This window comes from Phacochoerus africanus, chromosome 1 (genome assembly GCF_016906955.1).
Source record: "Phacochoerus africanus isolate WHEZ1 chromosome 1, ROS_Pafr_v1, whole genome shotgun sequence".
Taxonomy (NCBI): domain Eukaryota; kingdom Metazoa; phylum Chordata; class Mammalia; order Artiodactyla; family Suidae; genus Phacochoerus; species Phacochoerus africanus.
Genome location: NC_062544.1, coordinates 32,659,389 through 32,685,078, shown reverse-complemented (window position 1 = coordinate 32,685,078; position 25,690 = coordinate 32,659,389). Strand labels below are relative to the sequence as shown.

The following is a 25,690-nucleotide window of genomic DNA, read 5'->3' as shown; positions in this document are numbered from 1 at the left end:
AAAAAGAAAAAAAGAAAATCGGCCAATAAAGAGGAGAGTGAAATCTTTAAAAAAGCATTTTTCCCCCCACACTCTGAAAGTCCTCTAAAACCCAGAGAAAGTGCTTGAAAGATATCATTATAAACAAATGTGGCAGTCTTCAGAAAAAAGATAAATTAACTCAGGAGTTCCCCATTGGTGCAGCAAGTTAAGGATCCAGCATTGTCACTGCTGTGGCTCAGGCTGCAGCTGTGGTACAGATTCAGTCCCTAGCCCAGGAACTTCTGCATGCCATGGGCATGGCCAAAAAACAATTTTTTTTAATTGAAAAAAGATAAGTTAACTCTCATTTCATATGTCCCTCAGCCTGTATATATCTTTTTGTTACTGGGTCGGTTCAAGGAAAAAAATGGTTTTTTAAGGACCGCACTTGTGGCATCTGGAAGTTCCCAGGCTAGTGGTCGAATTGGAGCTGCAGCTGCCTGCCTACACCACAATGATAGCAACATAGGATCCAGACCGCATCTGCTACCTACGCCACAGTTCACAGCAACGCCGGATCCTTGAACCCACTGAATGGGATCAGAGGTGAAACCCGGATCCTCATAGATACTAGTCGGAGTCGTCACCACTGAGCCACAAGGGGAACTCCGGAAAATGCTTTAGGGCCATTCAATTTAATAGGAATTATAACACGTGCAACTCTGCATAAGTATTCTTTTAACATTTCTCTCAGAATTATAAGAAAAAATACCTTGTCATTGATGAGGGGGAAGATGGGGACAAGAAGTAGGGAGCAAGATGAAGGAGGCTCTTAAAGAATCTCACTCAGGATAATGGAGTGGACAGAGTAGAAGGTGTTTGGTGGGAAATGCTTTGTGAAAAGTCCTTTCCCTTCTCTCAGCCAATAGACTAGCTCTGGGTTTGGGTCCCTTTGGCGTGGTTTACCCTGTACTTTGTCAAATGCAGAGTATGTATAATTCCAATGTCATATCCCTGTCCGTGACAGCAGCAGCATCCTGGAGTGGTGGGAAAACTGGCTGAAATTTCTCAACTTGGAGAAAGCTTTTTTAGTTTATAGTTGAATGTGATTGAGTGACATTATTGCTTATCACCTCTAATATTTTTATTTAGGAGTTCCCGTCGTGGCGCAGTGGTTAACGAATCCGACCAGGAACCATGAGGTTGCGGGTTCGGTCCCTGCCCTTGCTCAGTGGATTAACGATCCGGCGTTGCCGTGAGCTGTGGTGTAGGTTGCAGACGCGGCTCGGATCCCGCGTTGCTGTGGCTCTGGCATAGGCCGGTGGCTACAGCTCCAATTCAACCCCTAGCCTGGGAACCTCCATATGCCGCGGGCGCGGCCCAAGAAATAGCAACAACAACAACAACAAAAAAGACAAAAAGACAAAAAATATATATATATATTTTTTTTTTTTTAGGGCTGCACCTGCAGTACATGGAAGTTCCCAGGCTAGGGGTCCAGTTGGAGCTGCAGCTGCCTGCCTACGCCACAGCCACAGCAATATGGGATCCGAGCTGCATCTGTGACCTACGCCACAGCTCATGGCAGTATCAGATTCTTAACCCACTGAGTGGGGCCAGGGATCGAACCTAAATCCTCATGGATCGAACCCACATCCTCATGGATACTAGTCAGGTTCGTTACTGCTGAGCCATGACAGCAACTCCATCTCTAATATTTTAAATTTCTTATTCATGAAGTGATGTTTTGGTCTCTTTGCTGCTAAGTCACTGTCCCTGTGTGTTAGGAAAGGAAGGGGGAAGTTGTTAAATTCTTCCTTAGCTCCTTATTTAGTCATCTACTTCCGCCCTTCCAATGCCGCACCCATGGCTTATGGAGGTTCCCAGGCTAGGAGTTGATTTGCAGCTGTAGCTGCTGACCTACACCACAGCCATAGCAACGCAAGATCCGAGCTGCATCTGCAACCTACACCACAGCTCATGGCCACGCTAAATCCTTAACCCACTGAGCAAGGCCAGGGATTAAACCTGCAACCTCATGGTTACCAGCTGGATTCATTTCCGCTGAGCCACAAAGGGAACTCCTAAAAACATTTAAGTTTCTTGATTGAAAGATTCCTTTGGTGTTTCATAGCCTGTCTTATTTTAGGCTGATTTTTTAAAATTGTAATCTCCCAAATATTAATAGAACTGAAGGTATCACTGCTGTGTTATCATTACAGATTTTTGAGTAGGGAAAAATGAAAATTTTTCCAACAGGCAGCTAAAAATCTGTCACCATGAAAACCCAATAAGCTCCCTTTGGCCGGTGATAATGTTTTTAAAATGTTTTAATATTTCATACATACAAAAGAATAAATGTAAATAAATATGTTTAAATAACAATAAAATTAACATTCATTTGTTAACAGTCCCCAAAATAAAACCTTACGAATGCCTTTAGAAACCTGTATATCCCCCTCCGGTTGTACCCCTCCTCCCCCCACCATTGCACCATTGGATGTAACCAGCATCTTAAGTTTTGATTTTTTTTTTCTTTTTTTTTTTGTTTTTCTAGGGCTGCACCCACAGCATACGGAGGTTCCCAGGCTAGGGGTCTCATCGGAGCTGTAGCTACCAGCCTACGCCAGAGCCACAGCAACGCAGGATCCAGGCTGTGTCTGAGACCTACACCACAGCTCACGGCAACTCCAGCTCCTTAACCCACTGAGCAAGGCCAAGGATCGAACCCACATCCTCATGGATGATAGTTGGGTTCATTAACCACTGAGCCACGAAGAGAATTCCTTAAGTTTTGATTTTCATTCTCTTGATTTTCTGTAGTTTTACCCCGTATGTACTTTTTCTTTTAATTTTTAATTTTTATTGGAATATAGTTTATTTACAATGTTGTGTTAGTTTCAGGTGAACAGCAAAGTGATTCAGTTCTGCATATACATATATCTCTTCTTTTTCAGGTTCTTTTCCCACATATTTCCTTTTTAATATTTAACCTTTCCAGTTGTTTATTTCACATGAATAGAATGACATTGCGTGTATTTTTTCATAGCATACTTTTTGCAGTCAGTGTTATGTTTGAGGGTTGCCCATTTTGGTACGTCTAGTATGTATAAAGAGACTTCATTCACTTTTATTTTAGTTTTTTTGAAATATTCTTATTCCACAGATCTGTTCTTCTTGTCTTAGTCCATTTTGGCTTCTACAACAAAATACCATGGACTGGATGACTTTTAAAAAATACAATTCCCATTGTGGCTCAAAGGGTTAAGAACCCAACTGGTATCCATGAGGATGAAAGTTTGATTCCCACCCTTGCTCAGTGGTTAAAGGATCTGGCGTTGCCTCAAGCCAGGCATAGGTCTCGGATATGGCTGAGATCTGGCGTTGCTGTGGCTGTGGCATAGGCTGGTGGCTATGGCTCTGATTCAACCCCTAGCCTGGGAACCTCCATGTGCCTCAGGTGAGGCCCTAAAAAGACAAAGATAATAATACAATTTGGGAGTTCCCACTGTGGTGCAACCAATGGGCATTGTCTCTCCAGTGGCCTCTCCAGTGGCCCCTGTGCCACTGCAGGGCACAGGTTTGATCTGCTGCCCAGCACAGTGAGTTAAGGATCCATCATTGCCCCAGCTGCAGCTTGGATTTGATCCCTGGCCCGGGAACTTCCATAGGCCAGGGGCAGCCAAAAAAGAAAGAAAAAAATACAGATTTGTTTCTCATGGTTCTGGAGGCTAGGAAGGCCAGGATCAAAGTGAAACAGATTCAGTGTCTAGTAAGAGATCGCGTCCTGGTTCAGAGAGAGCCGTCTTGTCTCTTCACTGTAACCTCCTCTGGCAGACGGGGTGAAGAAGCTCTCTGTGCTCTTTTATAAAGGCACTAATCCCATTCATGAGGGTTTCACCCTCGTAATCTAAGCACCTTGCAAAATTGTTCTTTTCCTCCTGATAGCATCACACTGGGGATTGGGTTTAACGTATGAATTGGGGGGTGATACGAATATTCAGTCTATCGTACTTTTAAGGTATACAGTTCTATATTTCTTAGTTTATTTGTAGAATTTCATTCATATTTACCAGTGTGTGATAGTCCTTTGAATGGATATACTCTAAATTTATTACCTATTCTCTGTTCAGTGGGCATTTAGGTTGTTTCCAGTTTGGGACTCTTGCAAACAATGCCGGTATCTTATAAGTGTTTCCTACTACATATATTTAAGAAATCTGTATGATATAATCCTACAAGTAGTATTACTGGATATTTTGTAGCTTCACCTTTGCTAGGGTAGATGATGCTAGAATGTTTTCCAAAGCAGTTGTACCTATTTGTTATTTTTCCCATAATATTTTATGAAATCAAGGGGAAAGATTTATTCTTTTCTCTTGCTCTAGTTGAATTTATGCTTCCTGATAAAGATCAGATATGTTTCATGAATGATAACATTTTATTTTTGTAGGACTTTGCTGCTATTCGAACACAGTGATATTGTTGTCATTTCACTGCTCAGTGTTTTATTCACTAGTTCTGGAGGAGGACCAGCAAAGGTAGAATTTTCCATTATTAGTTACTTGAAAATTGAAAGTATACATGTAAAATTTTGTACAAGGCAATAAAATAGTATCCTTTACCATTTCAAAATGGAGGGGCTTTTTCTGCTAATTATGAACTTTTCTCACAAACATTCTGTTTTTTACCTTTTATTTTGGAATGATTGTATACTCCTAGGAAGCTGCAGGTTTGGTACAGAGAGGTCCTTCACTCGGGTTCAGTAGTCACTTCTTACCCAGCTCCAGTAGACTGTCAACCAGGAAACTGATGTTAGTACGATCTACAGACCTTATTCAGATTTTACCAGCTTTACATACGTGTGTGTGTAGATTTGTGTAGCCATCACCACAGTCACGATATAGGACTGACTGCTCACCACAGACATCTCTTTTATGTTGTACCCGATCCCCTCCCCTACCTCATTCTTCACTCCTGTATGTCATTTTTGAAGAATATGTACCCAAGAATTTGTTATATATGAAGTCCGATGAACATTTTGCCAACTAGGCAACCCTACTCATCTTGTATAATTTAATTTATTTTTAGTAACGGCATCACCAGTCTACAATTATAAATTCTTGCAGCTATATTACTTTTATTTACCAGATTAAATGCTTCCTGTGCCTGGGGCATTGTCCTAGTTACAGAGGTAAGGAGAAGTAAAGGCACATAAGACAGAGTTGTCTCTGTTTTGAAAGGGGCTTTCAGGCTGAGGAATGGAGGCAGATGAATAAAGTGAACCAGTGACATGCCAAGTAGAGCAAGAGTGAGTCTATCCAACCTGTAGATTTCAAATTGGATCATGGGTATTAACATATATGCCATTATTTAATCTTTTCCCCTTACTCAGCGAGTGCTCCAAAATAAATGCCAAGTGGATTGAAGATTTTCCTTGTGGGTTAAAAAAAAAAGTATTTGGGAGTTCCCATTGTGGCTTAGTGGGTTAATAACCTGACGTAGTGTCTGTGAAGATTCAGGTTGGATCCCTGGCCTCACTCAGTGGGTTAAGGATCTGGCATTGCCACAAGCTATGGTGTAGGTCTCAGATGTGGCTCCAATTCAACCCTAGCCTTGGAACTTCCATATGCCACAGGTGCAGCCCTCAAAAGAAAAAGAAAGTATTTGGAGTTCCCTGATGATTCAGTGGATTAAGGATCCAGCATTATCACTGCTCTGGCTGGGGTCAGTGCTGTGACATGGGTTTGATCCCTGGCCTGGGAACTTCTTTATGCCACCAGTGCAGCACCCCCCCCCCAAAAAAAATTGTGAAAATAGAGTAAAAGATAGATGGTTAATTGATCTACGGGCAGAGAACTTTCTCAGCATAAAAACAGTGGGAAAAAAATCACAAGGAGAAAACCCAGTGCATTTGACCTCATAATTATTACAAGCTTCTATATAACAGAAATCATTGTGTAAATACCAAACTAACAACAATAACAAATTGCCACAAGTAAGTTTCACATTTTTTTTAAATATCACTGAAATAGATAAGAGAAACGCTTAAGATCCTCAACAGAAATGAACAAAGGATACCGAAAGACAACTCACAAAAGAAAAACAGGAGTTCCCGTCGTGGCGCAGTGGTTAACGAATCCGACTAGGAACCATGAGGTTGCGGGTTCGGTCCCTGCCCTTGCTCAGTGGGTTAACGATCCGGCGTTGCCGTGAGCTGTGGTGTAGGTTGCAGACGCAGCTCGGATCCCGCGTTGCTGTGGCTCTGGCGTAGGCCGGTGGCAACAGCCCCGATTCAACCCCTAGCCTGGGAACCTCCATATGCCTCGGGAGCGGCCCGAGAAATAGCAACAACAACAACAACAACAAAAAAAGACAAAAGACCAAAAAAAAAAAGACTTTAAAACATTAAAGTTTTACGTCACTAATCAGAAATTAGAGTATAGATCTCATGTATCCTTTCATAGTGTCAGGAACGAACCCAGGCATCTAACCAGGAGTGTGATGTGTTTTTTTTAGTTTTAACTCGGAAGCACTACAGAATTCTCAGTTGTCCTCTTTGCTAACAAAAGATTAAATTATGTTCTCCATATTTGGATATCAGTTAAGGTTACCATGTCCTAGTTGAAGAAAAATTATGAAATTTTAAATTATATGGTTTATGCATACTGACATTTGTCAAAATACCCACCACACTAATAGAGAATGTATCATGTGTAGTGGTAATCATGTAATGAATGAAATAGGATCCTCACTTTTCATTTAAAACTTTTATTTTATGGAAGTATCTAGTATTACACCTGTAAATTTGTAAATAGTAGATATATAATAATGCTCTTCAGATAGCTTCTGTACTGAAAAATCTTATGTATTTGCATAAACCTTAATACCATGTCGTGGATACTATCATTTTCTTTTGTCAAAATCCTTTCTCTGGAATGAGAACTTAAGAAATGTATCAGCTTTTGGGGAGTTCCTGTCATGACTTAGCGGTTAACGAACTGGACTAGCATCCGTGAGGACATGGGTTCAGTCCCTGGCCTCGATCGGTGTATTAAGGATCCAGCATTGCTGTGATCTGTGGTGTAGGTAGCAGACTCAGCTCAGATCCCGAATTGCTGTGACTCTGGTGTAGGCCAGCAGCTACAGCTCCGATTTGACCCCTAGCCTGGGAACCTCCATATTCCACGGGTGTGGCCCTAGAAAGACAAAAAAAAAAAAACAGTGTATCAGCTTTTAAGTGCCTTTTGCCTTTACTAAATATTAGAGAAGATTTTGCTTATTTTCTTAACACACCCTATCAGTTCTTTTACCCTAGAAGAGTGTTAACGAGAATACTGACATTATCATAAATCACTGACTTCTCTATCACTTACATATTGTAGACTAAAATAAGTCACTGCTAATTATTCCTTAGCTACTGGACCTTTTCAAACAGAAGGAAAGTAACATTTAGGAAGATTAGCTCTGGAGTTCCTGTTGTGGCTTAACAGTGACGAACCAAGTAGTCCATGAGGACTCGGGTTCGATTCCTGTCCTTGCTCAGTGGGTTAAGGATCTGGCATTGCCATGAGCTGTGGTGTAGGTCAGAGACACAGCTCAGATCTGGCATTGCTATGGTGTAGGCCAGCAGCTGCAGCTCCGATTTGGCCCCTAGGCTGGGAACCTCCATATGCCACAGATGTGGCCCTAAAAAGCAAAAAAAAAAAAAAAAAAAAGGATTAGCTCTGTGAGCATTTAACAGTTTGTGCATGGGCCTATTCATATTAGCAAGACGACAGTTGAAGTTGTCATTATTATTTGTCTTAGGTGCCCTTAAAATATCTTGTAGAGTTTGTTGGAGCTCTTTTATATCATACTGTTAATACCGTAAATTTATATTGTGTGATATAAGGACTTTAATGTCAGATGTTATTTTTTTCATTATTTGGCAGTTTTTTTCTTTAGCATTTGTATAGTCATGGTCTTAAAAATCAGCTCTTAAAAAAGCCGTTATGCTCTTCATTTTCAGACAAGGGGGGCTGCTTTTTTCATTATTGCTGTGATCTGCCTATTGCTTTTCGACAATGATGATCTCATGGCTAAAATGGCCGAACACCGTATCCTTTTACAAAAGATTAGAGTTTTTTAGTCTTGCAGAAGAATAGAAGACTTGAAGGATGGGAGATTGAGCAAGTGACAGAAACTGATCAATCATGAATGAAACTTGTGTAGATTAATGTAGGTATTCTAAATCAGTATTCAAATAATGAATAAATTCATTCTAAAATATTTTATAGCATCTTAGTATCTTTTACAGCACCCTAAGTTTTTCAGAAATTAGGGACACTAAGAGAATATTTTAGAATGTCTTGGTGCTAAAAAAGAAAAAAAAATTATTTACCACTCCACAAAATCAATCTGCTCCCTTGTAATTTAACAGTTTAGATTTTTCTTTAGAAGTCAGTGGCAATTATTAAATATAAACTTTTTTGAGATTAAATGAAAAACCTTTAGCATCTTCCTGCCTCAAAGAAGTTCAAGTTCCTTAATCTGGTATTCACTCTCTTGCTCTAAATTATTATTTTCAACTAAGCCCCCACTCTTCTCTTATATAATAAACCCAACTTTCCAATCAATTATGTCTACTCATTTTTCTCTGCAGTCGTGCTTTGTTCTCTCCTATCCACATACCTTTGCCTGCTCCATTAAGTAGGATTCAGAACACCAGTTTTGATTCTTGGGGTTACTGATACTGCCCTCAAACCTATTAGCTAATTAATATCAGTCTGCTTTGTTGCAATGAGGGTGACATGACCTTGCAAAGCTCCAAGTTGATTGTTAGACAACCGTTGCCCACCTTACCCTCTTTTGCTTGCTGCTTGCTTTACTGGGGCTTGTGTGATCAATGACTTAGAAGCAAATTTAGGACTGATTTTACATACTGTTCCAAAAGATCAACCTTAATTCCATTGGATAAGAATGCTCTAAGCAAGTTCCTTGCTCATATCCCTTTGTCCTACTTAGAATATGTATGCATGTGTATCATTTGGAGGTTAAGTGCTAAAGTTTAACTACCATGTTTTAAGCATTATTATAATTGTTTTGGAGACAACAAAAGAAGTATAGGCCATTTTAATCTATAAATCATGTCCCAAAGTTAAAATTTTTATTATTTTCTTTTGATTTTAAGGGAAACAGTGTTGAGAGTTTGGGGCCCTCAGACTAGTGTATAATCAACCCAGAGTAATGTAGCTAAAACTTAAGGAGGACTTCAGGATTTAAAGAGTTAATGCTTGAGATGTTTTCCCTTTACTCCAACTCACTTAGCTGAAGGACATCATGACAGTGCTCTAACGCACATGCTTTACACAGCCATTGCCTTCTTAGGTGTGGCGGATCACAAGGTATGTTCTTTTCATTGTTTCTAACGTGCTCAAGAGATGCTGAATAGTTATAGCACCTATAACTTTAAAAGTGCATTTAAGGGAGTTCCTGTCATGGCTTAGTGGTTAACGAATCCGACTAGGAACGATGAGGTTGCGGGTTCGATCCCTGGCCTTGCTCAGTGCGTTAAGGATCCAGCGTTGCGGTGAGCTGTGCTGTAGGTTGCAGACGCGGCTCGGATCCCGTGTTGCTATGGCTCTGGCGTAGACCGGTGGCTGCAGCTCCAATTCAACCCCTAGCCTAGGAACCTCCATATGCTGCAAAAGCAGCCCTAGAAAAGGCAAAAAAGACCAAAAAAAAAAAAATGCATTTAGGAGTTCCCTTTGTGGTTAAGAATCCAGCATCGTATCCATGAGAATGTGGGTTCAATCCCTGGCCTCCTCACTCAGTGGGTCAAGGATCCAACATTGCTGCAAGCTATGGATCCTTCAGTTTATATGCCCTGTGGCTGTGGTATAGGCCGGCAGCTGCAGCTCTGATTCAACTCCTAGCCTGGGAACATCCATGTGCCACAGGCCCAGCACTAAGAAGGAAAAGAAAAGTGAATTTAAAATAAAGTATCAGGAGTTCCCGTCATGGTGCAGTGGTTAACGAATCTGACTAGGAACCATGAGGTTGCACGTTCAATCCCTGGCCTTGCTCAGTGCATTAAGGATCCGGCATTGCCGTGAGCTGTGGTGTAGGTTGCAGACGCGGCTTGGATCCCCAGTTGCTGTGGCTCTGGAGTAGGCCAGTGGCCACAGCTCCGATTGGACCCCTAACCTAGGAACCTTCATATGCCGAGGGTGTGGCCCTAGAAGAGACAAAATAAACAAATAAATAATCAGTGGAGTTCCCATAGTGGCACAGTGGAAACGAATCCGAAAAGGAACCATGAGGTTGCGGGTTCGGTCCCAGGACCTCACTCAGTGATTTAAAGATCCAGCCTTGCAGTGAGCTGTGGTGTAGGTCTCAGACGCAACCCAGATCCTGCATTGCTATGGCTGTGGTGTAGGCTGGCAGCTATAGCTCTGATTCGACCCCTAGCCTGGGAACCTCCATATGTCGTGGGTATGGCCCTAAAAAGCAAAAAAAATTAAAGTATTGGTAATTTACAATACTGGCAGTCAAGTAATTCAGTAATTTGGGTTATGGAAAAAACATACTAACTCCATTTCTCTAAATATTTTGTATTTAAGGCTTGAGTATTGAACCATTTGTTTCTAATGAGACTTATCTACTTCTACTCATAGGGTGGAGTATTGTTGCTAGTGCTGGCTTTGTGTTGTAAAGTTGGTTTTCATACAGCTTCCAGAAAACTCTCTCTAGATGTTGGTGGAACCAAACGTCTTCAAGCTTTATCCCATCTTGTTTCTGTGCTTCTCTTATGCCCATGGGTTATTGTTCTTTCTGTGACAACTGAGGTAAGAGCAGGAATTTATTGATAATAAGTAAAATGAGTTGTTACTACTTTTAGATTTTATTCTTTTTTATTTCAATTTGATGTTGCAAGTGGCTTAAATTATCTTTGCATTTTCTTTATAGTTTTTGAAAAAATTTTAGGGTTAATTTTATTGTTTATAAATGACCTTTTTTTTGGCCATGCCCTGCAATATGCAGAAGTTCCCAGGCCAAAGATTGGGCCCAAGCCACAGCAGCAACCAAGCCATAGCAGTGACAACACCAGATCCTTCACTGCTAGGCCACCAGGGAACTCCAACTTTATTGTTTATAGAAAGCACAGGAGTTCTTGACATGGCACAGCGGAAACAATCTGAGTAGGAACCATGAGGTTGTAGGTTCGATCCCTGGCCTTGCTCAGTGGATTAAAGGTCTGGCAGACACAGCTCGGATCTGGCGTTGCTGTGGCTGTGGCATAGGCCTGCAGCTGTAGCTCTAATTCGATCCCCAGCCTGGGAACCTCCATATGCCTCAGGTGCAACTCTAAAAAGCCAAAAAAAAAAGAAAGTACAAATCAAGCACTATTACATTTATATGTTCCCCCCACTCCTATGGCCCAAAGGATTCAGTTAAATACTGATGGTAACATTCGTAATAATTTAATACCTGCCCACAAACCCATGGATTGTGCATCACTGAGTATTTATAAAATTATTAAGCAATAATCTTTTTTTATATACTCTGGGGAATACTGGGAATATGTGCCAATATCTTAAAGCTCTTATATTTTGGCATTTTACAAATTGTATTGAATTATGAGAATATTTGTCTATACATAAAGGGATTAACTAAAACATAATGTGTGAACTTTATACCCATATAGTATTAACAGTTGTTTGTTTTTTAATTTCTAGAGTAAAGTCGAGTCTTGGTTTTCACTCGTTATGCCTTTCACAACAGTGATCTTTTTTGTCATGATCCTGGATTTCTATGTCGATTCCATTTGTTCAGTCAAAATGGATGTTTCCAAATGTGCTCGCTATGGATCCGTTCCCATTTTTATCAGTGCTCTACTTTTTGGAAATTTTTGGACACATCCAATAACAGACCAGCTTCGGGCTATGAACAAAGCAGCACACCAGGAGAGCACAGAACACGTGCTTTCTGGAGGAGTAGTAGTGAGTGCTATATTCTTCATTTTGTGTAAGTTTTCCCCTCAGCAAACTTCTTGTGGGTGCAAATGTTCATTTACTTAATTTGGGAGATTGTCTGGTGCTTACAGTTAATGCTGACAGGTGTTTCATTGGGTTTTGGTAACTTAAACTTTTAAAACTTATATTATTTTTTTTCTTCTGTGATTAGCTGCCAACATCTTATCATCTCCTTCTAAAAGAGGACAGAAGGGTACCCTAATTGGATATTCTCCTGAAGGAACACCTCTTTATAACTTCATGGGTGATGCTTTTCAGCACAGCTCCCAGTCGATCCCTAGGTTTATTAAGGACTCACTAAAACAAATTCTTGAAGAGAATGACTCCAGGCAGATCTTTTACTTCTTGTGCTTGAATCTGGTAAGAGTTTTAAATATCTTACAAGTTTAATCTTCTGATTCTGACAGTTCTTGTACAACTTTAGTAATTCCTATATAATTTTAGTAATTAGAGAAGGGCTAAAGTTATATTTTCTCTAAGTAGTAGAAAGATTGCAGGATCATATTCATACTATGTAAGCAAATAGTTTTTGAGATATTTTAGAAACATTAGGGAGTTCCCGTCGTTGCTCAGTGATTAATAAACCCAACTAGTATCCATGAGGATTTGGCTTCGATCCCTGGCCTCGCTCAGTGGGTTAAGGATCTGGCGTTGCTGTGAGCTGTGGTGTAGGTCACAGAGGCGGCTCAGATCCCAAGTTGCTATGGCTCTGGTGTAGGCCGGCAGCTACAGCTCCAATTCGACCCCTAGCCTTCGAACCTCCATATGCCTTGGGTGCAGCCCTAAAAAGACAAAAAACAGAAACAGTGGTTTAGTGTGCTATTTCAAATCAGTAGATACAGTAGCTTATAAAGATTTTCGTGTACTCCTTACAGGATCTCACTACTATCCAGATTGCTAACATTTTATAGTCTGGTTTATTGCATTCTACAGACATATAAATACAACTATCAACTTTTAAATAATGTATAAGATGGAAATGTCTGCTTTAGCTTGGTTTCTTAGAGTTTATATGTAATGAAGTTTCTTGTGTAAGTGCTAGTTAAATAATGAAAGAGGCAGTAGTTGTATCTTCAAGTAAGGTTTGGGTAATTAAGGGTTAAAATCCTTATGAGTAATTTCTGACAAAACTCTCTGAAAACAGTATTTCCCAACATACTCCTCCTCTATTTTTTTTTTTTTTAACACTTTTAGCTTTTTACCTTTGTGGAATTATTCTATGGCGTGTTGACCAATAGTCTGGGTCTGATCTCAGATGGATTTCACATGCTCTTTGACTGTTCTGCTTTGGTCATGGGACTTTTTGCAGCCCTGATGAGTAGATGGAAAGCAACTCGGATTTTCTCTTATGGGTAGGTACCCTGACTATGAAGATGATATAGCAAATTCCAACTTAGGGAATAAAATACAATTTTTAATACAAATTAAATTTTTCAGAGCTTCATTTTTCTTTAACGTAGAGAAGAGGAGATAAACCGAGCATTTAATAAATGCAGAATGACAGTGGAGTTCCTGTCATGGCTCAGTGGTTAACGAACCTGACTAGCATCCATGAGGATGCGGATTCGATCCCTGGCCTCGCTCAGTGGGTTAAGGATCCGGAGTTGCCGTGAGCTGTGGTGTAGGTTGCAGACATGGCTCAGATCCCGAGTTGCTGTGAGCTGTGGTGCAGGTTGCAGACATGGCTCAGATCCCGAGTTGCTGTGGCTTGGGCGTAGGCCAGTAGCTACAGCTCCAATTTGACCCCTAGCCTGGGAACCTCCACATGCCATGGGTACGGCCCTAGACAGACAAAAGCCAAAAAAAAAAATACAAATGACAGTAAGCTTAAATTATACTTCCTGGAGTGCCTGCTGTGGCACACTGGGATCGGCCACATCTCTGCAGCACTGGAATTCAGGTTCAATCCCCGGCCCAGCACAGTGGATTAAGGATCCAGCATTGCTACAACTGCAGTGTGGGGTGCTCGGGTCTGATCCCTGGCCCAGGAACTCCACATGCTCTGGCCAAAAAGAAAAAAGAAAAAAAAAATTATACTTCCTGCAAATCCCTGTCCTAGGTAGGCAACAGAAATCACGTAACCAGTCAGCTCTTGGGCCGGCGTTGTTTCTTTGTGGAATGTGCATGGTCATATGCATCTTGCTGTTAGAAAGATATGCGGAATTTGAAGTGGCTGCGCATGCGGTATCCTTTCATTAAGTTACTCATTTAGTTCAGTGAGTACTAAAATCCCTGGTTTGTGCAAAATATTTCGTTATGATCTATTATAAATAAGTTAATAAATTCAACTCTTATTTTCAACTGTTTATATTACAAAAGTTGGATGAGACAAGAATACACATAATTTTGTTACAAAGCTTAAGATGTGCTGTGACAGATACAGAAAATATGTTTTAAAAGGAGAGAGAAATAATTTCTTGCTAAGAAATAAGGACAAGCTTCGGGTAAGAGGGAACATTGAAGAAGGACTTTGATAAATATGTAAAATTTCAGGAGTTCCCGTCGTGGCTCAGTGGTTAACAAATCCAACTGGGAACCATGAGGTTTCGGGTTCGATCCCTGACCTTGCTCAGTGGGTTAAGGATCCAGCATTGCCGTGAGCTGTGGTGTAGGTCACAGACAAGGCTCGGATCCCCCCTTGCTGTGGCTCTGGTGTAGGCCGGTGGCCACAGTTCTGATTAGACCCCCAGCCTGGGAACCTCCATATGCTGTGGCAGCGGCCCAAGAAATGGCAAATATATATATATAATTTCAATAAACATCTATTTATGGAAAGAAAGTTGCCACATTACTGTGATACTTAAAATCTTGGTATTTTCTAGTCTTACTGTTTGTTTAAATTTAGATTTATTTCCTCATTCGTAACGTATAATGTTTATATTTTGAAAATATGTGTAATTTTCCATTTCTAAAAATACATTCTACATTTTTAGGTATGGCCGAATAGAAATTCTCTCTGGATTTATCAATGGGCTTTTTCTAGTGGTAATAGCATTTTTCGTGTTTATGGAGTCAGTGGCTAGATTAATTGATCCTCCGGAATTAGACACGCACATGTTAACAGTAAGTTTTTTCATGGTCCAATTTGAATGTCTACTCATACTCCTATAGCTTTTTTCCTGCTAAGGTTTAACTACTTGTAGTTGTTTTCCTGGAAAGGTTTTGGGTTTTTGTTTTGTTTTGTTTTGTTTTAGCCTCTTATCTTGCTATTTACATTTACACTGCTAACTCTTCAAAATTAATCCTTTTCTCTAATACATTAGTAGTCAAAATATTAGATGGCTTTCTAAATTACACAGATTTTTTCTTTCTTTTTTTTTTAAAGAAATGTGTATTTTATTTCAGATTTTTTCTTAATAAATGTTTTTGTCTGCTTTTTTAAATCCCTGAGGAAATTTACAAAGGCTGTACTCTAAATTAAATCACTGCTCTGGCAACTTTTAATGCTCTCCCTGTACCGCTAAAGCTTTGCATGTGCTATTTCAGGTAGTTTTCATGCCCTTCCCTCATCTCTGCCTGCCCTTTCAACCTTTGCTTCTAATACTCTCCCTTAGTCCCTCTGTTTCCACCTCACAGTTCCTTTTCCCTTCTGAATATTCTTATTGTATCTGTGCAATCTGCTCTTCACAACATTGACTTGTAACTATTTTTAATTTGTCATTCTTCCACAATTAAGATGTGCCTTCAGGAGTTCCCTTTGTGGCTCAGTGGTAAGGATCCATGAGGACACAGGTTCAATCCCTGGCCTCACTCAGTGGGTTAAGGATCTGGCATTTCCGTGAGCTGAGGTATAGGTTGCAGACTCAGCTCAGATCCCACATTGCCGGAGCTGTGGCATAGGCCAGTGGCTACAGCTCCGATTGGACCCCTAGCCTGGGAACCTCCATATGCTGTGGGCGCAGCCCTAAAGAGACACACACACACAAAAAAAAAAGAAAAGAAAAAAAAAAGATGTGTCTTCAGGACCTGAACTGTGTATGTTAACTCTTAAATTCTAACACCTGGCTTATACTAGGAAGCCAGCTATTAATTGTTGAATTATGCGTCTTTTGTGTGTGTGTGTTTTTTGGTTTTTTGTTTGTTTTTTGTTTTTGTTTTTTTGTCTTTTCTAGGCAGCTACTGAAAAGAATGAGGTATATAAGTATGTAGTACTTGAAAAATATTATAAAATAGGAGTTCCCGTCGTGGCGCAGTGGTTAACGAATCTGACTAGGAACCATGAGGTTGCAGGTTCAATCCCTGGCCTTGCTCAGTGGGTTAAGGATCTGGCGTTGCCGTGAGCTCTGGTGTAGGTTGCAGACTCAGCTTGGATCCCGCATTGCTGTGGCTGTGGCGTAGGCCGGTGGCTACAGCTCCGATTGGACCCCTAGCCTGGGAACCTCCATATGCCGCAGGAGTGGCCCTAGAAAAGACAAAAAAAAAAATTATAAAACAGTATTAAATATGATCCTATTATTGGTTTAAACATTCAACCCCTGGTCTTGTCTGGGAACTTCCATACGCAGCAGGTTTGGCCCTAAAAACCAAAAAAAAAAAAAAAAGGTATATATGTATGTATATTAATATGTGCATAGAAAATACTCCAGTCTCTTAGGACTAAGACTTATGACTAACTCTTGGATAGACTTATACAGGCTTTTTGCTTTCTATGGTTTTTTTTTCTGATGAAATATAGAAAAATGAAGTATTTCTCAGTAGAGTGGAAGGTTATTTAAGAGGTGACGAGGGTATCTGTAAACAATATTTCATTCAAAATTCATTAATAATCTTCAGGATCAAAAAGCTGACTGTATTTTTCTTTTTTTTTTTTTTTGGCCGAGGCATGTGTAAGTTTCTGGGCCAGGAATCAAACCTGCACTGCAGCAGTGACCCAAGCCACAGCAATGACAATGTGGGATCCTTAACCAAATGAACCACTAGGGAACTCCCAAGATATTTAAATCTGACAGACAGATGGTCTGAGTCACAGGAAGAAGTAAATAAGCTCCATACATGTTTACTATAGTAAACCTCTTTTCTTACTACCTTTGAAAATTTAGTTAAAATGATCTATCCCTTTATTTTTATGTGTTATTTTTATAAAACAAATAGATTTCTCTAAAGGAGAAATTATAGACATGTATAAAGTAAATAGCAACCTCAGCTAATATTTAAAATCATTTTGTAAGAGGGGATAATCAGTAATAAGTAACTTTGTTTATGCTTTGGGGTATTAGTGTGGCACCATTATCTCAAGATAATTCTATTTACTTCATTTACTTTGTTTTTTTGGCTTTTTTTTTGGGGGGGGAGTGTTATTTCAGAGGCCCACCTGCGGCATATGGTGGTTCCCAGGTTAGGGGTCGAATCAGAGCTATAGCTGCTGACCTACACCACAGCCACAGCAACATGGGACCCAAGCCAAGTCTGCAAGCTATACCACAGCTCAAGGCAATGCCGGATCCTTAACCCACTGATCGAGGCCAGGGGTCAAACCTGTATCCTCATGGATACTAGTCAGATTCCTTTCTGCTGAGCCACGATGGGAACTCTTTTTTTTTTTTTTTTTTGAATGGCCGCACCCATGGCACATGGAATTTCTCAGGCCAGAAATCACATCTGAGCCATAGCTGTATGGCCACAGCTGCAGCAATGCTGAATCCTTAACCTGCTGGTGCCACACCAGGAACTCCTCAAACTATTTAAATTAAAAGAAAAAAAAAAAAAAACTGTAGTATCATTTATTTATTCTTAAGCCCTGAACCAGTTACATTCTTATTCTCACTCATTTAATTAAAGCATATCTCAGTCCTTCTACTTGTCAACACTTCAGAGGTGGAAAGTTAAATGCTTCTAAAGTATTCTAAAATCTGCACTTTTTAAACTTTCTTATTTAACTTAGGGAGGTTTTGCTATGAACATTTTCAAACTGTAAACCAAAAAATATGTGTGGCTATATGGTAACTTTTAAATAACAAATTTATTTTTTAAATTACAAATTTAAAGGTTTTCTTTTCTCTTTTTTGCTAGCCAGTCTCAGTTGGAGGGCTGATAGTAAACCTTATTGGTATCTGTGCCTTTAGCCATGCCCACACCCATACCCATGGAGCTTCTCAAGGAAGCTGTCACTCATCTGATCACAGCCACTCACACCATATGCATGGACACAGTGACCACGGGCATGGTCACAGCCACGGATCTGCAGGCAGAGGCATGAATGCTAATATGAGGGGTGAGTCCTTGCCAAATACTGGCCTACCTTTCAACTGTGTTCTTAACTGACACTGTTTATTTGTATCAAGTATTGGGGCTTCTGGTACAATTTTATTTTAAAAAAACAATCTGTAGCTAAAAAGATATCTGAAGTCATCTGTTATAGAAAATGCTCACTGGAGTTCCCTCGTGGCTTAGCAAGTTAAGGATCTGATGTCACAGCTGTGGCTCTGGTTACAATTGTGGCACGGGTTCAGTCCCTGGCCTGGGAACTTCCACATGCCACGTGTCTGGCCAAAAAGAAAAGAAAATGCTCACAGTAGTTCATAATGTCAGTTTTTTAACCAATTATTGTAATTATAGAATTCTTTTCATAATGACAGTCAAATAAATACTATTTGCAAGGGAAACTGTATGCCTTTATGCACTTTCAATATTAAAAAACTAGGAGTTCTCATTGTGGCTCAGCGGGTTAAGAACCTGACTACTTTCCATGAGGATGTGGGTTCAATTCCTGGCCTCACTCAGTGGGTTAAAGGATCTGGTGTTGGCAAAAGCTACAGTCTAGGTTGCAGACTCGGCTTAGATCTGGCATTGCTATGGCTGTGGTATAGGCCGGCAGCTACAGCTTTGATTCAACCCCTAGCCTAGGAACTTCTATATGCCACAGGTACATTCCTAAAAAAAGGAACTAAGAAATGTTTGGGGTTCCCACTGTGATAGCAGTGGATTAAGAATTTGGGTCACTGGAAGGCACAGGTTCTATCCCTAGCCTGGCAGCACAGTGGGTTAAAGGATCCAGGATTGCTACAGGTGGCGAGGATCCAGTCCCTGGCCTGGAAACTTCCACATGCTGTGAGTCCAGCCATTAAAAAATAAGCAAATAGGAGTTCCCGTCGTGGCTCAGTGGTTAACGAATCTGACTAGGAACCATGAGGTTTCGGGTTCAATCCCTGGCCTCACTCAGTGGGTTAAGAATCTGGTGTTGCCATGAGCTGTGGTGTAGGTTGCAGACGCAGCTCGCATCTGGCATTGCTGTGGCTCTGGTGTAGGCCGGCAGCTACAGCTCCGATTAGACCGCTAACCTGGGAACCTCCATATGCCTCAGGTGTGTCCCTGGAAAAGACAAAAAAATAAAATAAAATAAATAAAAAAGAACTAAGAAATTTTTATTGTACTATATAAAAAAATATTGGGGAAGTATTTATCATTTATGTTGAGATACTTATTCTGATCTTTTAATATGTAAATAATTTCAGTAATGTCAAAACTTGCCTCATGTATGATTTCTAGCAACCTTTCCCAGACAAACCACACCCTCATAAAACTCACCACACTGTCATAGATGCCCACATCCTTACCTTCACCACTATGCCATGAATTCCTTGATGAAAATGACCATGTTGGGAGTTCCCATCCTGGTTCAGCAGAAACAAACCCGACTAGTGTCCATGAGGATGTGGGTTCAATCCCTGGCTGCTGCTCAGTGGGTTAAGGACCCAACATTGCTGCCGGCTATGGTGTATGTCATAGACATGGCTCAGATCTGGCATTCCTGTGGCTGTGGTGTGGGCCAGCAGCTACAGTTCCAATTCGACCCCTAGCCTGAGAAATTCATATGCCAAGGGTCCAGCCCTAAAAAGAAAAAAAAAAAGTGACAGTGTTTAGTCATTTTGAAGTATCAGCCCCTAGCAAAGTGCCTGGTAGATAATAGGTACCCAGTAATATTTGTAGAATGAATGAAAGAACTAAATTAGATATGCTTTGATTTTTAATATTTTATTTATCTTATTTGTAGGTGTATTTCTCCATGTCTTGGCAGACACACTTGGCAGTATTGGTGTGATCGTATCCACCATTCTTATAGAGCAGTTTGGATGGTTCATTGCTGATCCCCTCTGTTCTCTTTTCATCGCTGTATTAATATTTCTCAGTGTTGTCCCACTGATTAAAGATGCCTGTCAGGTTCTACTTCTGAGACTGCCACCAGAATATGAAAAAGAACTACATATTGCCTTAGAAAAGGTACTGTATATAATTTTCTTCACTATTTTTCTTCCTATTTTAACTTTTTTTTTTGTCTTTTTATTTTAGGGCCGCATCTGAGGCATATGGAGGTTCCCAGGTTAGGGGTTGAATCAGAGCTGTAGCTGCCAGCCTATACCACAGCCACAGCAATGTGGGATCCGAGCCACTTATGCAGCCTACACCACACCTCATGGCAATACCTGATCTTTAACCCACTGAGTGAGGCCAGGGATCGAACCTGCATCCTCATGGATACTAATCAGATTCGTTTCCACTGAGCCATAATGGGAACTCCTTCCTTCTTTTAAAAGGAAGGAGTTCTCCGTGGCCCAGTGGGTTTAGGATCTGACGACATTGGGAGTTTTCTTGTGAGGGCGGTGGCATTGTCACTGCAGCAGCTCAGGTCACTGCTGTGGTACAGGTTCAGTCCCTGGCACGGAACTTCCACATGCCATGGATATGGTCAAGATATAATAATAATAATATTTGAAATTAAATAAGGTGACCTACCAAGAATTGAAAATGACACAGGAATTCCTATTGTGGTACAGTAGGAACGAATCCAACTAATATCCATGAGGATTCTGATTCAATCCCTGGCCTCGTTCAGTGGATTAAGGATCTGGCATTGCTGTGAGCTGTGGTTTAGTGGCAGATGCAGCTCGGATCCAGCATGGCTGTGGCTGTGACATAGGCCGGTGGCTGCAGCTCCAATTAGACCCCTTGGCTGGGAACTTCCATATGCTATACATGAAGACCTAAAAAGCAAAAAAAAAAAAAAAAGAAAGAAAGAAATGAAAATGACAGTCTTATAAAAAAATGGACTGAGAGGAGTTCCCGTCGTGGCTCAGTGGTTAACGAATCTGACTAGGAACCATGAGGTTGCGGGTTCGATCCCTGGCCTTGCTCAGTGGGTTAAGGATCTGGCATTGCCGTGAGCTGTGGTATAGGTTGCAGACGCGGCTAGGATCCCAAGTTGCTGTGGCTCTGGTGTAGGCGGGGGGCTACAGCTCCAATTCGACCCCTAGTCTGGGAACCTCTGTATGCCGCGAGAGCAGCCCAAGAAACGGCAAAAAGACAAAAAAAAAAAATGGACTGAGAGTATAAACAGGTAATTCATAGAAAAAACAAATACAAAATAGAATGTATTTCAGCTTGTGATTTGCTATATCATATTAAATTAAGATAAACAATTGGTATCTTGAGTAAAGTATAGCATCTTAACCCACTGGTTTCATACGTAAAATTAGGTTTTCTCACTTTCTCATATTTAGTGGATACAGCATCCTACTAAAAAATGGATTTTTTCAAAAATAGTTTATGTCCATTATAGAAAGCTTCAAAGTACAAAAAAGAAAAAAAAATCACATAAAACTCTACCACCTGCAAAGAGACACTTTTAAGAATTGTTTTTCTGGAGTTCATTTGTAGCCCAGCAGATTAAGGATCCGGCTTTGGCATGGGTTTGATTCCTGACCTAGGAACTTCCACATGCCATGAGTGTAACCAAAAAAAAGAGTTGTTTCTCTATATAAAAATACTTTGAAAATTAAAATAGCCAAAAAAATGTTCTGTACTGCTTTGTAAATTTTTCCCACTTAATTATGCCATGTTGATAAATATTATAATACACTTTTAATGACACCATTTTAAACAAATGGGCAAAGTACATCTTATATATATAGATGAAAATGACTGTGCACCCTTTGGGTTTAAAGGCATTTGGGGAACCCTATTCACTTCCTATTCCAAACTTCCTTCCCTGGCATCACTGCCAGGTTAAAAAATTTTGACACCTCTACTTCAAGTTAGTTGTCCCTCCTATTCGTTTCTCCCTTCTGGGCTCTCCTTACCTACTTTTTTTTTTTTTTTTTTCCAATCAGCTTAATAATGGTTCCTGGACCAAAAAGATTTAAGTAATTAGCCTTTAAGTCCGTTTATATCACCTCTCATTTTATTTATTTAACAGATACAGAAAATTGAAGGATTAATATCATACCGAGACCCACATTTTTGGCGTCATTCTGCCAGCGTTGTGGCAGGAACAATTCATATACAGGTGACATCTGATGTGCTGGAACAAAGAATAGTACAGCAGGTAACAATCTTAAGTTTTTAAAGTAATTTCAGTTGAGGTAATTTATTCATAAGATTGCACCCATTAGAAGTGATATAACTCAATAGTCATCTGTTTTTTTGTTTGTTTGCTTGCTTTTTGCTTTTTAGGGCCATACCCACGGCATATGGAGGTTCCCAGGCTAGGGGTCAAATCAGAGCTGCAGCCATCGGCCTACAACACAGCCACAGCAATGCCAGATCCTTCATCCACTGAGCATAGTAGGGTTTGTTACCACCAAACCACAATGGGGACTCCCTCTTTTTTTTTTTTTTTTTTTTTGAGGTTTGGGTTTGATCCCTGGCCCAGCACAGTGGGTTGAAATATCCAGCATTCCTGCAGCTGCAGCATAGGTCACAGCTGTGGCTCAGATTCAGTCCCTGGCCTGGGAACTTTCGTATGCCATGGGTGCAGCCATAAAATAATAATAATAAACTTTAAGTAAAAAATCAAAAAGAGTTTTTACTGTGGCCCAATAGGTTAGGGACCCAGTGTAAACTCCATGAAGACATGTGTTCAATCCCTGACCTGACTTAGTGGGTTAAAGATCCAGCATTGCCACAAGCTGAGGCATAGGTCACAGATCTGGTGTTGTGGCTGTGGTGTAGGCTGCGCCACAGGTGCAGCTCCAATTTGACCCCTGGCCCAGAAACTTCCATATGCCGCAGGTATGGCTGTAAAAGAAAAGAATAAAATGATCAGTCTTGGGAGTTCCTGATGGCTCAGTTGGTTAAAGATCCAGCATTGTCACTGCAGCAGCTGTGGTGCAGTTTTGACCCCTGGCCTGGAAACTTCAGCATGCTGCAGGTGCAGCCAAAAAAGAAAAAGAAAAATCAAGTTTGACAGCTATCAAAGGATAAGTTATTTTTTTATGTCTAGATTTGTTTTATATCCAAAATTGGTAAAAATAAAGTCAGATTTTAGTATTTAGAGAACAAGCTTAAGTTAATATAAAAAAAAATTCATTTATGATCCACCTTGGTTCCCAGTAGATGATCAAGAAATAAGTTACCATTGGAGTTCCCATCGTGGTGCAGTGGTTAACAAATCCGACTGGGAACCTGAGGTTTCAGGTTCGATCCCTGGCCTTGCTCAGTGGGTTAAGGATCCGGCATTGCCGTGAGCTGTGGTGTAGGTCGCTGACGCGGCTTGGATCCCGTGTTGCTGTGGCTCTGGTGTAGGCCGGCGGCTATAGCTCCAATTGGACCCCCTAGCCTGGGAACCTCCATATGCTGCGGGTGCAGCTCTAAAAAACCAAAAAAATAAGTTACTATAAATATAGCCCTAAATTCATAATAATAATAGTAATAAAGTTGGTTGCATATGTGTCATGGTTGGAGATAAGGATCAAAAACAGTTCCTGTATCCCTGTTCCAAACCTGCGGTATTGGAAACAATAGCTGTTTTTCCTTTTCTACTTTAAATGTCAGGTCTGTGGTTCACTGGGCTTCTAAAAGATCCTATGTAATTCTTGACCAGCTAAATAATAAACATTACTTTGAGCACTTATCATTGACTATCTGTGGCTATTAAAAAAAAAAAAATTGGGAGTTCCTGTTGTGGCTCAGAGGCAATGAACTGGACTAGGTTCGATCCCTGGCCTTACTCAGCGGGTTAAAGAATCCATTGTTGCCGTGAGCTGTCGTGTAGGTTGCAGATGTGACTCAGATCTGGCATTGCTATGGCTGTGGCATAGGCCAGCAGCCACTACTCCAGTTTGACCCCTAGCCTAGGAACGTCCATATGCAGCGGGTACAGCCCTAAAAGACAAAAAAAAAAAAGTGATATCGATTATTTAATCCATATGCACTAAATGTATTAATCTTTTTTTTTTTTTTTGGTCTTTTTGCCTTTTCTAGGGCCCCTCCACGGCATATGGAAGTTCCCAGGCTAGGGATCTAATTGGAGCTGTAGCCACCAGTCTATGCCAGAGCCATAGCAACACAGGATTCAAGCCTCGTCTGTGACCTACACCACAGCTCACAGCAACGCCAGATCCCCAACCCACTGAGCAAGGCCAGGGATCAAACCTGCAACCTCATGGTTCCTAGTCAGATTCATTAACCACTGCGCCATGAAAAGAACTCCTAAATGTATTAATCTAAATGCTTTTACATGTATGTGATTTTTTTCTAACAGGTTACGGGAATACTTAAAGATGCAGGAGTAAACAATTTAACAATTCAAGTGGAAAAAGAAGCATACTTTCAACATATGTCTGGCCTAAGTACTGGATTTCATGATGTTCTGGCTATGACAAAACAAATGGAGTCTATGAAATACTACAAAGATGGTACTTACATCATGTGAGAAAACTTGGAAATTACCCCTGGGGTATGAACAATGAAGATTAACTGACTCGGTATTTATAATATTGCCAGAAGGAAGAAAACTGCACATAATTGTACAGAAACATTTTGCTATATTTGAGAAAAAAAATTTAAAGCTCCCTACTGATGGATCAAGGAATCTTTTGTAAAGGAAATTTAAATATAGAATGAAGTATTAATTGTACAAATAAAATAACTATTTAAATTATGTGTAAAACAGGAAACTTAAATTTGAGTGAAATGAGGTACCACATCATCTTCGAAAATGAACATATGATGGATTCTAGTGAAGACCAAATTACTTCTGTGTGTTTACTTTCTCTCAGAAAGCATCTCCACTGTAAATAATGTATTTACATGTTTATTACAAAGACCCCAAATGATAAATTTTTAGTCAGATTTTTTCATAGCCCTGGGATAAAATAGGAATAAAAGTTTTATATTTATGGATTTTCTGTATATAAAACTGGTTTCTAATTATAACTTAAACCTGTTAGGTAAAATCTGTATTGCCACTTTAAATGTAGACTAATTATTTGGGAGAAACTTCAACCACTGATATGAGGCAGCAGTGAGAATAGAAGGAATAACGAGACAAGTTTTTGATGTATTAAAAAGCCAACCACTCTGTAAAATAAATTTTTTTACTTTTGGTAATATTTGCAAATGAATAATTACTTTATTAGGGTAAAGAACTTAGACTAAGTTGTGTCCATGTTATTCACTCGTCTTCTTCCTCTAAAGTAGAATATTCCATTTCTCGTTGTGCACCTCGTATTCCAAGTTGCTTATTGAGCTCGTATCCAAGCAATGCTAGGCTTTCTTCTTGTCATTTAGCTCCATATGTTGTGGAACAACCAGATGAGAGAGTCATAAATAATTGTCAACTCAGAGCTGAATATTCTGCCTAAAGATGTAACTCTTTTTTTTTTTTTTTTAACTTCTGGAACATGTAGATATATAAGAAATATCAAAGAATTAGGTGTTATTTTAAAGTTTAATAAGTAAGTTTTGTTCATAAACCCTTGGGCGCTATAAAGTTAAAT

At 40.1% G+C, this 25,690-nt stretch overlaps 1 protein-coding gene across 2 annotated transcripts in view; it reads left to right on the top strand.

The window, feature by feature from the left end:
- SLC30A5 (solute carrier family 30 member 5) overlaps positions 1–25,301 on the top strand; it is a 37,862-nt gene extending 12,561 nt beyond the window's left edge. The window contains exons 5-16 of one of the 2 annotated variants that reach the window (XM_047796876.1): positions 4,415–4,502; positions 7,973–8,060; positions 9,271–9,347; positions 10,620–10,790; positions 11,682–11,970; positions 12,130–12,338; positions 13,173–13,330; positions 14,912–15,041; positions 17,988–18,189; positions 19,969–20,195; positions 22,168–22,296; positions 24,454–25,301. In XM_047796876.1, the coding sequence (XP_047652832.1) occupies positions 4,415–4,502; positions 7,973–8,060; positions 9,271–9,347; positions 10,620–10,790; positions 11,682–11,970; positions 12,130–12,338; positions 13,173–13,330; positions 14,912–15,041; positions 17,988–18,189; positions 19,969–20,195; positions 22,168–22,296; positions 24,454–24,624 (1,939 nt within the window). In that variant the 3' untranslated portion in view covers positions 24,625–25,301. The remainder of the gene's footprint in view (positions 1–4,414; positions 4,503–7,972; positions 8,061–9,270; positions 9,348–10,619; positions 10,791–11,681; positions 11,971–12,129; positions 12,339–13,172; positions 13,331–14,911; positions 15,042–17,987; positions 18,190–19,968; positions 20,196–22,167; positions 22,297–24,453) is intronic. The other variant, XM_047796935.1, reaches the window with a different exon arrangement.
- The last annotated feature ends 389 nt before the right edge of the window (positions 25,302–25,690 follow it).